The sequence below is a fragment of the Piliocolobus tephrosceles genome, chromosome 19 (assembly GCF_002776525.5).
Source record: "Piliocolobus tephrosceles isolate RC106 chromosome 19, ASM277652v3, whole genome shotgun sequence".
NCBI classification, from domain to species: Eukaryota; Metazoa; Chordata; class Mammalia; order Primates; family Cercopithecidae; genus Piliocolobus; species Piliocolobus tephrosceles.
In genome coordinates, this window is record NC_045452.1 from 3,325,097 (window position 1) to 3,342,329 (window position 17,233).

Below are 17,233 nucleotides of genomic sequence, written 5' to 3' on the forward strand. Positions count from 1 at the left end.
CTGTTGCCCAAGCTGGAGTGCAGTGGTGCAATCTCGGCTCACTGCAAGCTCCGCCTCCTGGGTTCATGCCATTCTCCTGCCTCAGCCTCCCAAGTAGCTGGGGCTACAGGTGCCTACCACCACGCCTGGCTAAGTTTTTTTGTTTGTTTGTTTTTAGTAGAGATGGGGTTTCACCTTGTTAGACAGGATGGTCTCGATCTCTTGACCTTGTGATCTGCCTGCCTCGGCCTCCCAAAGTGCTGGGATTACAGGCATGAGCCACCACGCCCGGCCCATCTACACATTTCGTAAAAAAACAAAAACAAAAAACTTAGTCTTCACTAAAATCAATGGCAGAGAAGCATCCCTTCTCCCAGGAGATGTGCCCTGGTTCAACCAGATGGCCCCTGCTCCCAGCCCCCGCCTCCACATGTGGCCAACCTGCCCCTCTGCCATCCAGGAGCCAGGAGGGTAGGTAGGAGACTCTGTTCCCACATAGAAATGTAGGCACAGCAGGCTTAGGTCCAGATCGGGGACAGAGAGAGTCCTGCTTCTCCCTCCCGGCTCAGGAGGCCTGTGCGCCCCCAGTGCAGCTACAGATGGGGGCCCTGTTCTCAGGACAATGGGCCCTTGCATGGACCAGCAGTGAAGTTGGCCACGGCTTCTGGTTTCAAGAGGAGATAAAGAGTCACTGCTAACATCCTCTGACACCTGTGCGGGTGCGCCAGCCGGCTCTAGATGGCGTGTGTAGGAGTCCGGCCCACCGGGCAGGGCAGGCTGTGCTGCAGAGGGGCTGCCACACAGGCTGTTCGTCGTTCCTGCACCCTCCAGAGGCCTGGCGGGCACGGCCAGCCCAGGCTCTGAGGGGAACCATGGGTCCTGTCCAGGACACAGGGTCCATCACCCCTCAGCCTGGCTGCCTAGACTGTGCATCCTCCTTGCCTGGGCACGGCCCCCATTCTGCAGACTCCTTTCTTCCTCTGTCCACTGCCAGCTCATCCTCCCCGCATCTCAAGGCTCCGAGGCTTTCCTAGACACTGTGTCCCAACCACAGGGCTCCGTGGGTTTGCACTGAGGGACATGACGGAAGTGTGCCACAGCTTTAGGATGGAGCAACACATGGCCACACAAGCGGAGGGACATGTCTCTGAGTCGGCCTGGGGGTGGCACTGGGAGTCTGGAGATGACAGGCCTGGCTCCTCCCGCCTCAGGTGCCCTCCTCAGGCTCTGTGAGCTGAGGGTTGGCTGAGGACCCATAGCAGGGCCCGCAGATCTGCACAGCTCACCCTGCATGGGGCCTCCTTCGTGGCAGTCATGTAGTGTTTGATGTCTCCACAATGACAACTCCAGACTTCTATTTTAACAGGAGACTTTCCCTTGAAGAGCTTTTAGCTAAAAAAAGAAAATCTCTATTGCTCCACTCTAGGAGCTCATCCTGCTGGCCACATGAGTGTGTGCACCCCAGACACAGATGAAGGCCGCTGTACACAGCGCTGCCCTGTGTCCCTCAGCCCAGCTCCCACATTACAGCTATTTCACCCTCACTCCCTCAGAGAGGACAGGCAAGGGGAGAGCTGGGAGTCAGGGATCTCTGAGGTGGGGCTAACACTTCTGCAACACACACCAGCCTCTTACTGATGGGACGACCCGGAGGGTGACCCTATCTGCCGGCACAAGGCTGGGCAGAGCCTCCCTTCACTGTGCCTGCGGTCGACTGGAGGCCTCTGTGCAGCTGTGTGCCCCACTGCCACCCTCCTCCCTTGCTCTGGCTGCGTGTTTGCATATTTCCTGGACAATTTCCTCATCCCATTCAAGGGTTATCTCTAAAGATTCAGGCATCACTCATGGCCCATGACTGCACTGCACCTGCCTGGGAGGGGCTGTGGGAGGAAGGGCCGCAGAGCCACAGGGGTGGGAGCTGGGGCCTCCGGCACTACCTGGTCGAAGCCGCGGAGGGGGATGCTGCGTATCATGACGGTGGTGTCCAGCCCGATCCCGGTGAGGAAGCCAGCACACTCCAGGGCCACATCTGTCAGGTGCTGGCTAAGGAGCACTGGAGATCCTAACTTTGGAAGCGATGGGACAACACCCCGGGGCCCTGTGCCGCAGCCCACGCCCCACCCATCCACGGCTGTCCCCGCAGGAGGCTCCCAACTCAAGACCTCCACCTCCACATCTCAAGTGCGCAGGCTAGGGTTAGCAAGGAGCCCCCAAGCAGCACCCATGGACTAGGCTGGCCTCTGGCCTCTGCTCCCATGGGCTGTCGGTCCCAGCTCCGGGGCAAGGCCTGCATCCTGGTGGATCCCAGTTGGGATGGAGAGAAGTGGCCAGTTCAGGGAGGACCTCAGCCATGGGAGATGCCAGGTGGCTGCTTTCTTCCACCTGTGCTCTTAGCCAGTGGCTTGGGGCTTTTCTTTTTTTTTTTTTTTTCCTGTTGCCTAGGCTGGAGTGCAGTGGCATGGTCTCGACTCACTGCAACCTCCACCTCCCAGGTTCAAGCAGTTCCCCTGCCTCAGCTTCCCAAGTAGCTGGGACTATAGGTGTGAGCCACCGTGCCAGGCCAGGGGCTTTCATTTCCCTCAGATGTCCCCTTGACCCCAGGCCCTCCTGCAGCTCCTCTCCTGATCCTCCCTGTCTAACTGTTCCTTCTGAAGGAATGGGTACAGGCTGGGCTGCTCTCGAGGGAGAACAGCCCACCTGCCTCATAGCCATGTCCAGCTGTCCCAGCTGTCTCAGTACCCAGCTGAGGAAGAGCCTCCAGGAATCCCTGGCCGGAGGTCAGCCTCAAACTGTCCCCAGGCACAGGTCCTCCATGCCGAGAGGCCCAGTAAGTGCCTGATCTGAGGCAGCAAAGAGCCTGCTGGAAGGGCGGGTGGCAAGGAGGGACTCAGGGGAAGGAGTGTCCAGTTCCCAGGACGGCCACCTGCATGCTAGTAAAGGATACAGCTGGCCCCGACCACCAACCTGTTACAGAAACAGACACAGAGAGAGAGCACGTGTAAAGCTGAGGCCCTTATTGACCAAGTGCAGTCAGAGAAGAACCCTGCAGCCTTCGTCCAGGCCCTTGGTCAGCTCGTGAGCTCCAAGGCTACTGTTCAAACAGCTCCAAGGCTACTGTTCAAACAGCTTGCCCAGGGTGCAAAGCCCATTTTCCAAGTCTACACTGTCAAGCATGTTGTGAATCAGCAAATCACCTGGTGGGGAAGGGCGTGGGTGTCAGTGACAAGTGGTACCTGTCCCCTGGAAGGCACCTGGAGGCATGGAGAAACTTCCACCGGAGCAGCACACAGCTTTCCTTCTTTCCCCTGGGGCCTCCTGGGCTAGGGTGGAAGCCCGGAGATGCTGGGCAGGACAGGGAGGCCACCAGACCACAAGGGAAGACGTCATCTGAGCAGAACACTCTCAATATCACGGAAGGCCAGGTCAGAGGCACATCCAGCCCTATCACAGCTAGGTGCAGGGCCAGGAGGGCCAGCTCCCCAGAGAGGGGACTGAAGGACCCCAGGGACAGGGGAGGCAGCACAGGATGCTGCGACCAGCAGTCACTGGAAATATTTGCTCTTGTAGTGAAAACACCCTATTGTTCAACTCCACACTCCACATGTGTTTTGCATACACACGTACTCACACACACTTGTATGTGCACACATGCCACACACCTGCATGCACACATGTGCATGCACATACTCTTACATGGGCACACACCAATGTACACACACACTCACATGGGTACACACATTCATTCACATACACATATGTGCACACTCATGTAGACACATGCATGCACACACATGCACATGGGCACAGAACCTAACATGGAACAAGAACTCCCAGCGGGGCGGCTGCACGCGGGTGGGCTCCCACATTACCCTTCAGTCTTTGAACAAGAGGAGGTGATGTAAGGACGGATAAGCCCAATGTCAGTGCTAATCCCAGCAGGTACTAATGATATAATCCCATTTCAAAACGTGGCGTATCCCTTGGAATCGTTCTGCAGGTGCCCTGCGGGAAGCATCTGGCGTGCAGCTTCCTCACAGTGGCTGGGGACAGAACCGCGCCACTGTCAGGATTAGGGTGAGCAGACAGAGCTCTGAGCACAAGGTGGTTACACGCCACACTCGGCATGTGAGGACAGTGAAGGGGGACCCTGGGACCCTCAGCCAAGCGGACTGCAGATATGCATTCCCGGCCCTGCTCAGGGCCAGCAACACTTGGGAAACAGGCACCATGGTATGCATGCACTTCCACACACGCACACACACGTAGGCACCACATACACATCTCGACACAGAGATGCACTTCCAAAATGACAAAACCACACTCTTTTTGGACTTGCTATACACAGTGAAAGGTACAAACTTTTGTTTAAGATATGAAGTTATGGCCAGGCGCGGTGGCTCACGCCTGTAATCCCAGCACTTTGGGAGGCCAAGGCGGGCAGATCACAAGGTCAGATCGAGACCACCCTGGCTAACACAGTGAAACCCTGTCTCTACTAAAAATACAAAAAATTAGCTGAGCGTGGTGGCAGGCACCTGTGGTCCCAGCTACTCAGGAGGCTGAGGCAGGAGAATGGTGTGAACCCGGGAGGTGGAGCTTGCAGTGAGCCGAGATTGCGCCACTGCACTTCAGCCTGGGCGACAGAGCGAGACTCCGTCTCAAAAAAAAGAGAGAAAAAAGATATGAAGTTATGAGTTACTGCAAATATAAACAGAACTCTGCTGCTTTGCATATCGTGCCCTAAACGCAAGGGTGTAACTGGGCGAGAGCCCATGATGCAGTGCCCCTTGCCCCCTGCTCCCAGAGGTGGCTGTGCATGGGCTAGACGCTTCCTGCTGGGCTGTGCAGGCACCAGGGGAGTGAGGCCAATGCATCATCTCTATGGGCAAGTGGGCCCTGTGCATCAGGGCCTTCCTGGCCCTGAAGGCCAACCCTTTTCCAGCAATGGGCCCTGTAGCCGCAGGACAGGGGCCAAGCTGTTCTCCGGGCCTCCTACCTCATTGCTAGGGATACAGCAACACACCCTCCTGATTTTGCCACAAATGTTTGCTGTCTCTGCCACCAATGTGTACATCCCCACCTCCTAGACGATGCTGACCCACCAGGACTGGATTGGGGTGGGGGCAGGTGGCTCTCTAGGCCCTCCCTTGGAGAACCCCCAATGCCCAGGCCTCCTGTCCTGGAACCCACAGGGCACAGGAGAAGCTCCTGCCTCAAGGGCCACCTTCAAAGTCACAGGTGCCCCCATCCCTCAGCTGCCAGCTCTGAATCAGCAACTGAGGGCACAGCTAGGAGGAGGTGGGCACGGTGGGCACATTCCCGAGTGGGCATCCTCGACCCTACGTGTTCGGCTGAAATCTCTCAACAGAAGCTCACGTCTCACTCACGTGGAGGGTCATTTTGGGCCTCTTCTTCTTGTCATGAGCAAGAATTATTGACAGCACTGGTTTTCACTGTATCCCTCCCCATATTGATCAAATTATGTGAATGTTTACCCTTTGAAGAATGCAGGATGTGAGAACTCAAACAGAGAACTCTGTTCAGACCAGCTAAAGTAAGAAAATGCCCGAGCAAAATGAGACAGACACCAAAGCCTCCAGATCACAGGGATGGAGACCACCCAAACACAGGGACCTGCAGACACCTTCTTCAGGCCACTCATGGCCCAGCAGGGGTGGGGACAGACAGGAACATGGTGCAGTGACCAACTCACGCCATGGCTGGCCACAGGAAGTCAGAGGTGCTGGCCACAGAAGTCAGGGGACCAGCTCACAGGACCTGCGGGCATGGGGCTGGAACCACTCAACTTACTACTACATTAAAAGACCCAGAGGTTGGGTGTGGTGGGTCATGTGTGCAATCGTAGCACTCTGGAGGCCAAGGTGGACAGACTGCTTGAGCCCAGGAGTTCAAGACCAGCCTGGGAAATATAGCTTGTCCCCATCTATACAAACTAAAAAAATTACTGGGGCATGGTTGTATGCACCTGTAGTCCTGGCTACTCGGGAGGCTGAGGAAGGAGGATTACGTGAGCCTAGGAGTTTGAGGCTGCAGTAAGCTGCACTCCAGCCTGGGAAACGGAGTGAGACCCTGTCACTAAAACAAACAAAACAAAACAAACAAAAAATCCATTTTCCACGTGATCCCAGCAGCTCCACTCTCTGTGCTTTTTGGTGTGCAAACATTTTCCAAAGAGGCATAGTAACTACTGCAGGATTAGCCTAATCACAGGGCAGGCTTTCTTGTTCAAAACTGGAGTGGGGGGAGGAAGCAGAAACAAAAGCATTAATTCAGGCCCACGAAGCCCAGGCTTAAAGAGCAATCCATCTGCCTCTTGAGCTTGAAGGCCTGCTCTCCAGAGGGAAGACTCACACAAAGTGAGAGTCTCATGGGAGGCACCTGGCCCCTTGGAGGTCCTGCCAGCCCAGGAAATACCAGATGGGCTGCCAAGCTGCGGATGCCCCAGGGAGGCAGCACAGGGCTGGGGGTACTACGAAGTCCTCCTTCCCTGGCTTGCCTGGGACCCCGCCAGCCCCACCCAACCCCTCAGGGGCAGATGCTGGGCCGGAGCCTCTGTGTGCTGGCCTTGTAACAAATGCCACCAAAAGCTCTACCTTGCCATGTCTTAGCCACAGGGATGCACACAGCAGAGGTGGCAGGGGCTTTGCAGTCTGGTAACAAGCCCCAGGAGGACAGCTGGTCTCCCTATTGCTGAACACAAGGACATCCCGTCACACCAGCGGAATGTGCCACTTAAATTAAATTTTCTCCCAAATGGCCGTGGTTCTTCCCAAGATAAAATTTATCTTCTTCTCTCTTGAGCTTAGGAAGAGAGAAAAATGATCGCAGTACCTGGCTGGCTTCCGGACTTCCTAAGGGTCAAATGAAAGCTCTTTCCATGACACACTGACAGGCAGCCTTAAACCAGCCCAAGTTATAAAAACACTCTGGCTCTCAGAGCCCCAGGAGTGCGAGGACAGACAGCAGCAGGCTGGTGGAGCAGCCTCAGAGGGTGGACAGGCCTAGCTGGCTGCAGCCCCTCCCCTGGGGGCCAGTGTGTGGGCTGGGAAGCCCCTGAGGCAGCCTGGCAGCTGCAGGAGAGGCTGGCCCCATGCTCCGTAAACCCCTATGGGGACCTGGGCAGGGGCTACAGAGTCAGAAGCAGGAATAGGCAGCCCCTGGTTGTTTCCGGGAAGCGGTACCTCCACTATCATACCTGAGAGGAGGCTGTGGTCTCATTCACGCCCTCTGCCCCATCCCAGCGTTGCCAGCTCAGAGCCCTGCCTCGCGGAAAGCGGACCTACAGACACAGCAAGAGGGAGGACTAGAATAGAGTGACCACAATCCCTATATTGGGGTTAGGGCACCTGAGCTCCAAAGCCTAGCACTGAGGGAGAAGACGAAGCCCAGGGCCATGGGCGTGCAAGAGACAGAGACAAAGAACACTGTCGGGGCCCAAGTCCCTGCTGGGTGCAGAGGCTTCCAGGTGGAGGCAGCCCTCCAAGTCAGGGAGTGGCAGGAAGATTGTACGGCTATGGGACTAGAGCTGGAGCTCAGCTCCTTGGCCCCGCTCGGTTGCCAGGCCCCTCTGGGCCTCGGGCTCCTCTTGGTTGCACTTGGATCCCAACCCCCAGTGCCCGCTTCTGTAAAGGAGCTCCCGGAGTGGGCTCACCGTCCTTGCCTTCCACATTCCTCCACCTGCCGGGGGCTTGCTCTGTGGAATGGAAGGTTTGGTTTGCAAGGTTGCACGCCCCCTCTGAGCCTTGTCATTTGGGGTCACATGCCCCTCCGCACCCCTGCCTCCCTGCAGTGGCCACTGTTCCCAAAGGGGCTCCACTGCCTGCCCAGGGGTCACTGTACCTCCCCAGAACCCTCCTCTCTTCTTCAACCTGTCTTGCAGTTCCAGAGAAGGAAACACACAAGACCAGCAGAAAAGGCAAACAGGGTAGGCACAAGGCAGGCATCTGCATGGCACAGAAAGAGCATGAACTGACCTGGAGTCCTTCCCAGGGTCCCCACCAAGACTGAGAGGACAGCCCCTTGCGCTGGGGCATGGCTCTGGGAGTGGGGTGGCCAGAATGTCCCCCGACCCACCCCAGTGCACTCAAAGACCCTGCTCACCCACCCACAAGCTCACATTGCTTTTTCAGTTTTCTGCACGTCTTCCTCACCCTCCTGTATTACAAACCAGGTGCTCAGCCCGCTCTGCCCAACAGGTATGGCCCCATTTTGCCAGTATATGGCTGTTTAGTGAAGGGCACTGTTTAATTCTGTCTCCCCTTGACTGAGTTTGGACACGATCCCCCTACCTCCGCCATCTGTCCAGCCCTGGGCTCCCTAAGACCTGGACGCAAACAAAGGAGGAAGGGGGCTCCCAACTTGGGGCCCGAGGTGCACTGTGATGCCTGGGTGGCCTCTCTGGGGCAAAAGTGGCATGGTACAACCTTGCAGGCTGGGTCCCAGGCCCCACTGTGGGCACCACTCGCCAGATCTGGAGCTCCCAGCAGCGGGCCCCATGCGGACGTGCGCTGAAAGGAGTTCCTGGCGGCAGCCTGTGCCTGCAGTGGAGACGGACGAAGAAGGCCTTGTGCACGCTGCAGAGCCTACCGAGGGCCTAGGGCCAGGGGGCCAGGGCGCCTCCTTGGTGGAGAAGCCAACCAGGGGACACAGTGCCCAATGCAGGAGGGGCACTGGGATGCCGGGCACCCTGAGTTGCCCACCTGGCCTCCTGGACAGGACCAGGTAGAAATGTCCCACCCGACTATGGGAGGCACTCAGGGGCCAGGGGAGCAGCCCTGGGGTCCATATTAATTTCAGCTCCATTTTAAAGGCGAGTTAAAATAAACATGGGGAATATTTATAAGGCAAATAAATCTGGCAGAAACAGCCCCTCCAAGTGTGAGTGGAGGCCTCCCCTCAGCCCCAGCCCAAGCTGATAAAATACAGAAATGCTACTGTAGACCCTCCGGGCTTATTTTGACTGCGGCAGAGGAATGTAACATGTAAACACTGACTCCCATATTACACTGTTACAACTTGCATTAACAGCGCCGGACAAAAGCCGCATTTTCACAGAAGCATCGTACAGGGATATATCTTCAGCTTAATTTTTAAAAAAACCATTTCCTCACATAAATCATGCTCAGAATGAAACGGGTGACTGATACATTGCAAACACTTTTTTCTTAAACAATAACATACCTAGATTCCTTCTAAACGAAAGAGCTTTAAAAAAAATCTTCTAAATGTTTTTTTTCTGAAGAAAATAAACACTGCAGTTTCTTTCCCGAACAAAATATCTGGGGCCGCGTCTTCCCGGCTGAGCTGGCTGCTCCCAGCACAGGGTTACAGAGGAGCGCTCCCCAAGCCCCAGCCACCTTGCTAGGGAGGCTGCATGGCCAGGGCACCCAGAATACTGGGCCCCCTCCCCAGCCCCAAGGGGCAGCCTCTGAGGGGGCCAGGCGTGACCAGGGTGGCAAAAGTGCTGGGCTGCAGTGACCGGCCCCGAAGACTCCAGTACATCGAGGGGCCTGGCAGACATCTTGGGGCTGCCAGACGTCCAAGGCCATTTCCCTGCAGGTCCAGCAGGCAAAGCATCCTGCAGGGGCTGGAGGTGCATCCAGACTCCACCCAGAGAAGCCAACAAGAAAGACAACCAGAGCCATGGGCAGGACTCAGGACGCCGAGTGAGAACAGCGCCTCGAGATGGGCACCGGGGCCTGGGCAGCCCGTCTCCACCACACTGCAGAAGAAGAGCAGCCAGCCCAAGGAAGTAAAAGAAAATCCGACTTGTGGATGCCCATAAGGAAAATACAGGGCTTTAAAAAAAAAAAAAAAAAAAAATCTTGGGGATGGGGCAGGCCTTTCTGAACATGCAATAAATCAAAAAGCCATTAAGTGTAAAAGATTTAAGTTACATTTAAAAAAAGTTAAACCATTTGTACATCACACAAGTTAAAAGACACTAGAAGCTGAGAAAATCTGCACCACAAGCGACAGAGGATCACATCCCTAATACGCAAACCAGCTGGAGGGTAAGAAGAGATAAGAGAAGAGAAAAGCCGGACGGGAAAGTGGGCAAGGACCATGCTGGCGATTATGAGGCTGTGAAACGAGGCTTTTCATGTAAATATGTGAAAAGACCACCGATCACAGCAAATGCAAACAGAGTCAGATCATGTGTAACCCAGCAGATAGTTAAAGATCAAACAACAGTCTGGGCGCGGTAGCTCACGCCTGTAATCCCAGCACTTTGAGAGGCCAGGGTGATCACTTGAGCCCAGGAGTTCAAGACTAGCCTGGGCCACATAGTGAGTCCTTGCTCTAAAAAAAAAAAAATCATTAGCTGGGCGTGGTGGCGGGCACCTGCAATCCTAGCTACTCAGGAGGCTGAAGCAGGAGAATTGCTTGAATCCAGGAGTTTGAGGCTGCAGCGAGCCATGATTTCACCACTGCACTCCAGCCTGGGCTACAGAGCAAGACCCTGTCTCAAAGATTTAAAAAAAACAAAACAAAACAGATAACCCAGAAACTATAGCATAACAGGAAAAAGTGATCAGTGCGACAACAGAAAAACTTAAAATTTCTGCAGGAAATAATATCACCAAGTCCAAAGACAAAACACGATCAGGGGTCCAATGGAAGGCAGCAGGCAGTCAATGGAAACCAGCACAAGCTTGGCAGTCTCAGGAGAGTGTGGGTGCACCGTGGGCAGCAGTGACCGCTGGCCAGGCCAGGGGTATGGGAGGAGAGGCTCCTTTCTGTTTTGTGTCTTATCAAAAAGCTGATGCCTGAGTTATCAAGGACGGGAAGCGGGAAATGTACACACGGAACCAGCCTGTCAGCACAAAGTGTTAAGATGGAAGGGCAGCTCCCCTCGTACTGAGCTTTTCTACTTCCAGGAAAGATGTAAAGTATATAAGAGCACCTCACAGCCACTAGGATGGCCACTGTCAAAAAAAGAGAAAACATCAAGTCCAACAGAGTTTAAAGGAAAAAATAAAAATTAAAGAAAGAAAGAAAAACAGAAAACAACATGCACTGGCGAGGATGTGGGGACCCCGGAGACCCCCGTCCTACTGCTGAGAATGTAAGATGGTGTGGGCGCTGTGGGAAACAGGATGGAGGTTGCTCAAGACCATATGATCCAGCAATCCCACTTCTGGGTTTGCATCCAAAAGAACTGAAAGGTCTCCAAGAGGTATCTGCACGTCTGTGTTCACTACTCACAGCACTATTCACAACAGCCAAGAAGCAGAGGCAACTTGGGTGTCCACTGACAGATGAATGGATAGACAGAAGGTGGCATGCCTGTGCAATGGAATATTACTCAGCCTTAAAAAGAAGGAAATTCAGATACAACATGGATAAAAAGAGTTCCAGATATGGATAGTGGTGATGGTTTCACGACATTATTAACATATTTAATACCATCGAACTGTATACTTAAACATGGTTACAGTGGGCGGGCGTGGTGGCTCACGCCTGTAATCCCAGCACTTTGGAAGGCCAAGGCAGGTGGATCACCTGAGATCAGGAGTTTGAGACCAGCCTGGCCAACAAGGTGAAACCCTGTCTCTACTAAAAATACAAAAAAATAAGCCAGGCGTGGTGGCAGACGCCTGTAGACCCTGCTACTCAGAGGGCTGAGACAGGAGAATCGCTTGAACCCGGGAGGCGGAGGTTGCAGTGAGCCGAGATTGCACTCCAGTCTGGGCGACAAAGTGATACTCTGTTTCAAAAAAAAAAAAAAAGTTAAAGTGGTAAATTTTATACTATGTCTGTTTTATCACAATGAATGATTGGGAAAATGTGTCAGAAGCACTTCTGATGGTAAACAAATACACCTTGAAGGTTTTCACTGCAGTATTGATAATGATGAAGAAGAGAAACTACTGAGATGCTCATTAACACGAGAAAGGTCAAAGGAACTACACCACATCCATTTAAGCGAATCCAGTCCTGACCCCACACAAAGATGCCCTGCGAAGTGTGAAACAATGACAAGCAGAGCATGTGACACACCACTCACACACACCGCACACATCTGCACGCACACCATGCACATTCGGGCACATACAGAGGTGGGAACCCTTTCCCACTGGTATTTTCTCCTGGGGAAGGCTGGAGACTGCTATTGACCAAGCCTCTGCCGCCCTCTGGTGGCCTCTCTGGTCTCTGCCAGCATGAAGTCTCCACACCCCACACACAGGCAGGAGCTGCCTGGACCTGGGACCTCGGGATGGCCCCCTCTGTGGGCATCGGAAAGCACTTAGTGACTCTGCACATGCTCCCATGGGGAGTGAGAGCCACTCTCACACTGCTAGCCTCCCTTCCACAACCAAGATGTTGTTTCTGAGGCCTTTGGAGTCTTTGCTAGATTTCAGGGAAACCCAATGTACAAACCGGAAGGCAGTACGGGTGTTAGTTGAGGGCTGGGATAGGGACTGCTGGCTCTCCCCTCCTTAATGCTCTCCCTGATGTCCTTGATGGAACCCACTGGAACCCCAGGGCTCCTGGGAACCCCATTTGACAACCACTGACCCAGAAAACAAATAGCTGACACCCTTCATATGGCATTCCTGTTATTACCTCCAAGGCAGCCACAGGACAGAGTACATCAACAGCCCTGCAGAGGGGCACAAGTCACAGGCATATTATTTCGTTTTGAGACAAGGTCTCACTCTTCCAGGCCGAGTGCGGTGGTGCAATTATAGCTCACTACAGCCTGAACCTCCTGGGTTCAAGCAATCCTCCCACCTAGCCTCCCAAGTAGCCGGGACTACAGGTGCACAGTACTATGCTTGGTTAATATTTTCAGATTTCTGTAGGTTGGGTGTGGTGGCTCATGCCTGTAATCCCAGCACTTTGGGAGGCTGAGGTGGGCGGATCACCTGAGGTCAGGAGTTCGACACCAGCCTGGCCAACATGGTGAAACCCCATCTCTACTAAAAATACAAAACTTAGCTGGGTGTGGTGGCGGGCACCTGTAATTTCAGCTACTCTGGAGGCTGAGGCAGGAGAATCACTTGAGCCCGGGACGCGAGGGTTGCAGTGAACCGAGACTGCACCACTGCACTCCAGTCTGGGTGACAGAGCGAGACTCTGTCTTAAAAAAAAAAAAAAAAAAACAGATTTTTGTAGAGTCAAAGTCTCACTATATTGCACAGGTTGATGCTGATCTCGAACTCCTGGCCTCGAGCAATCCTCCTGCCTCAGTCTCCCAAAGTGCTAGGCTAACAAGCATGAGCCACCGTGCCTGGCCACAAACAACAGGCCTTTTTTCTTTCTTTTGGGTAAACTGGAAAGAAAGTTCTAGGAGCCAAGGACCAGCACAGGCTCTCAGGGCCCAGTGCTCACTCTGGTGAACAAAAAGAGGACCCCACCATGCATGCGGCAGTCCTTACGTTTTTCCAGGGGATTCCTTCAGCCAGAAGATGTCATCACTTGTGATTCCATATTCCAAGGCACCTTCAATCTGTCAAGACAGAAATGACCCCTGGGACAAGAGCTCCATTTGGCCTGTCCTGGGGCTTCCTTAAAGAGGATGCCAGCTTTGCAGAATCAACCAGAGCTGTCCCAGGGCACACATGCACAGGGCTTCCCTGCTGCCAGTCCTTGTCTGCAGGCTGTGGCCTCTCTGGGGCTGCAGGTGGCCTGTCTGTATCGAGGCTGCTGTGCTCCAGGGCCCGCTGCCCTCACAGGGTACCTCTCCCCTCTCTTCCCCAGGACCCTCCCCTTGACCCTGGTTCAGAGCAGGATACAGAGCCTGAGGTGGGTACAGCAACTGCAGGGGTCATACAGGCAGACAACTGGGCCCCCTCAAGTCTGCCTGGGTTCTGGACAGACACACTAAACAGACAGGGGCATGCAGCCCCAGGGAGCAACACCTGGGTTCTGGGGGGTCCAAACTCAGAGAGGGGAAGTGGGGAGAGAACAGGTCAGCAAACCAGGGCCAGCAGAGCTCAGGTGTGTCTGCGCGGCAGGGGTAGCCTGCGGGGCCAGCCAGAGGAGAGGAGGCACAGGGGGTAAGTGCCACAGGCTGAGGTGGGCAGGGCCTGACAGGCAGCTCTGAGGGCACCTGGCTGAAGCCAGGACAGACTTCACACTCTCAAGGGCTGGCCCAGGTGGGCTCTGAGCCCAGAAATCACACAGATCACCTGAAGAGGGGCGGCCAAGCAGGTGGGAGGCCCAGGGTGAACATCCCCTTAGCGGCCATGAGAACAAGATGTGCTGGTGGAGGAAACGGATCTCAAACAGTTTATGCTTCCAATTGGCAAAAAAAATAAAGTCAGGAATTTCTCAGGTTTGCTCAAGGAAAACCGAAAGTTCTGGCAATCAAGGGGACTAAAACGCAAGCAAGCCTTGGCAGACACCCTGGGAGGGCGTGGCGGGGAGGGCGGACAGGCTCTGAGCTGCCTGCCTCCTAAGGACCAGGAGCGCCTGCTGGATCCCCTATGAGCCCAAAGAGCCGTCAGCAGCTGCCTGTGAGGTGCAGAGCAGGGCCGGGCCAGGCCAGGGCTCCTGTGCAGGGCTCCCTGGTGCGGATGCACGTGCAGCTCTGCCTGGGGCCTCAGAGAAGCCCAATGACCGCTGGGCTGCTGGAAGCTGGCTGTGGCCTTCTTTAAGCACAACCACCACGAGCCCAGCTGCCAGGAGAGGGGATCACTTGGACCCTGTCTGCAGCAGTTGCCTTGAACAATCTCACAGTGTCATCCTACAGAGCCACGGAGCCCTGAGCCCCACCTCTGTGCATAAGCAACCTGCCCCCACTAGAGGCTGCTGTGGCTGCTTGGCGGCCAGAGAAGTCCCGTGGCCTCTAAGGACTGGGAGTACTTGTGCTCCTTGGGGCCCCTCCTTTCCCTGTTCCCACAGTAGGCACAGGACGAAGTGGAGGCTGGGGTCACGTCCAAGAAGCAGCAGAACCTCCCCTTGCTCCGCCTCCACCGGACTGCCCCTGGGTCTAAGTCAGAGGTGGTGTGGCCTCTAGGCTGAGAGACCCGTGGTCTTCAAAAGCCTGGCTGCGGCCTACTTAGAGGCTTGGAGCAGGCGGCACACAGTTCCCTGGGAGGCCCATGAGGGCTGGTCTCAGCCAAACCTCTCTGCCCACCCCCAGCCCATTTGCTTTCCTTGCCACAGCTGCCCCCCAACCCCTCACCCTGGGGCCCCTTCCTCAACTCTGCCCCCACAACCCACAAGACTGGGCCAGGAGTTATTTGCCTCTCTGTTAAAGACAGCGATAAAACTGGCAAGAACTGTGAGATTCAGAATTATGGAAATTAACCACAGGCTTGCAGCAACACAGGGAACATTTAAAGTCAGGAAAAACAGCTGAAGCTGAGTCAGAATGGGAGCTCCAGGGTGTTTTAACTCACTCTGGTCCCACTCCCACCTCAGCGGCAGCCTGAACAGTGACGTGTCAGAGAAAGCAGAACCCAGCTGGGGTCTTTCTTTTTTTTTTTTTTTTTTTGAGACGGAGTCTCACTCTGTCACCCAGGCTGGAGTGCAGTGGCCGGATCTCAGCTCACTGCAAGCTCCGCCTCCCGGGTTCATGCCATTCTCCTGCCTCAGCCTCCAGAGTAGCTGGGACTACAGGCGCCCGCCACCTCGCCCAGCTAGTTTTTTGTATTTTTTTAGTAGAGACGGGGTTTCACCGTGTTAGCCAGGATGGTCTCGATCTCCTGACCTCGTGATCTGCCTGTCTCGGCCTCCCAAAGTGCTGGGATTACAGGCTTGAGCCACCGCGCCCAGCCCAGCTGGGGTCTTTCAAAGCCCCTCCCAAAGAAGAGTCAGAGTCAGCATCTGACCCTGCCAGGGGTTCCCGAGAAGACCCCTCAAAAGGGTCATCTTTATCTGACTTCACTGGAGCTCAGCCAGGGTTAAAAGCCTCTTTCTGGGGGGCATTTGTCTGAGGTTTTCATCTCACAGCTGCCTGAGGGGACAGGTAACAGTTGGAGCCAACAACAGACTGCCCAAAAAAGCTTCAAAGGAAAAGCCAAGGAATGACATGTCCACTGGAGCTTTGAAAGGTTCCAGCATATTCCTGGGAACCTAGGCCAGGCACACACACGGCACTGCGCACACATCAGGAAGGACCAAGGAGGCCCTAAGCCCTCACCTCCAGCTGACCTTGATCTCTACACAGGCAGGAAGTGAGGGCTAGGGCAGAGCTGCCTGCTGTCTGCTGAGCGCGGAAGGCATCCCCTCCAAACGCTCACGGAGCCCTCAGCAAAGACCGGGAGAGTGATTAGTTTAGGGAAATCTCTATGCAGTTCTTAGCTGACCACTAACCTAACAAAGTAGAGACTTTAGTGGCCTCATACAACAAAGAATAAGAGTCGACAAAGTCAGTTCCAAAAAGTCACCAAATAAGCAGCTATAACAACAGAATCCTGGGGCAGAGGGAGAATCTGGTTTCCAAAGTTACCACATTAAATTATTTGAAATGCTCGGCTTTCAATAAAAAAAAATTACAAGATATGTGAAGAAACAAGAAACCATGACCCTTACACACTGCTGGAAGGAATGTAAAATGCAGTCATTGTGGAAAACAGTCTGAGGTTCCTTGAAAGGTTCAACATAAAGCTACCACATGGCCCGATAGTTCTGCTCCTAAGTGTAACCCAAGAGAAGTGAAAACGGAAGTCCACCAAAAATCTTCTTTGCAGATGTTCACAGCAGCACTATTCATAATAGCTAAAAAGTGGAAATAACACATGTTCATCAACAAGCAAGTGGATTAACAAAATGTGGTCTATCTATCTATCTATCTATCTATCTATCTATCTATCTATCTATCTATACAATGGAATAGCATCCAGCCATAAAAAGGAATGATACTGACACACACTACAGTGTAGGTGAACCTGGAGGTCGTTATGCTCAGTGAAGTAAGCCAGTCACTAAGGGACACACACGTACGATTCCAGTTACATGAGAAGGACTAACGTGTACGATTCCACTTACACGAGGTGCCTAGTGTTGTCAAATTCATAGAGACAGAAAGTAGGTGGTGGTTGCTAGGGGCTGGGGGAGGAGGCGCTGGGGAGTTAGGTTTAATGGGAATAGAGTTTCAGTTCAGGGATGATGGAAGGAGTTCTGGCAATGTATGGTGGTGACTGATGGCCACACAGCTCTGTGAATGTACTAAAAACCACTGAATTGTACCCTATAAAAGGCTAAATTTTATAGCGTGTGGATTTTATTTCAAACTCTTTTTAAACTGGGGGAGGAGAAAGAGGAAGATGAAGAATGA

At 54.0% G+C, this 17,233-nt stretch overlaps 1 protein-coding gene across 7 annotated transcripts in view; it reads right to left on the reverse strand.

Annotated features, from left to right (window-relative positions):
• The window catches only part of TXNRD2 (thioredoxin reductase 2), a 66,951-nt gene that overhangs the window by 21,677 nt on the left and 28,041 nt on the right, over positions 1-17,233 (reverse strand). For all 7 annotated transcript variants that reach the window (XM_026449009.2, XM_023192616.2, XM_023192617.2 and 4 more), the window contains 3 exons: positions 13,386-13,456; positions 2,924-2,943; positions 1,917-2,008 (listed from right to left, as the gene is read on the reverse strand). In XM_026449009.2, coding sequence (XP_026304794.1) covers positions 1,917-2,008; positions 2,924-2,943; positions 13,386-13,456 — 183 coding nt within the window. The remainder of the gene's footprint in view (positions 1-1,916; positions 2,009-2,923; positions 2,944-13,385; positions 13,457-17,233) is intronic.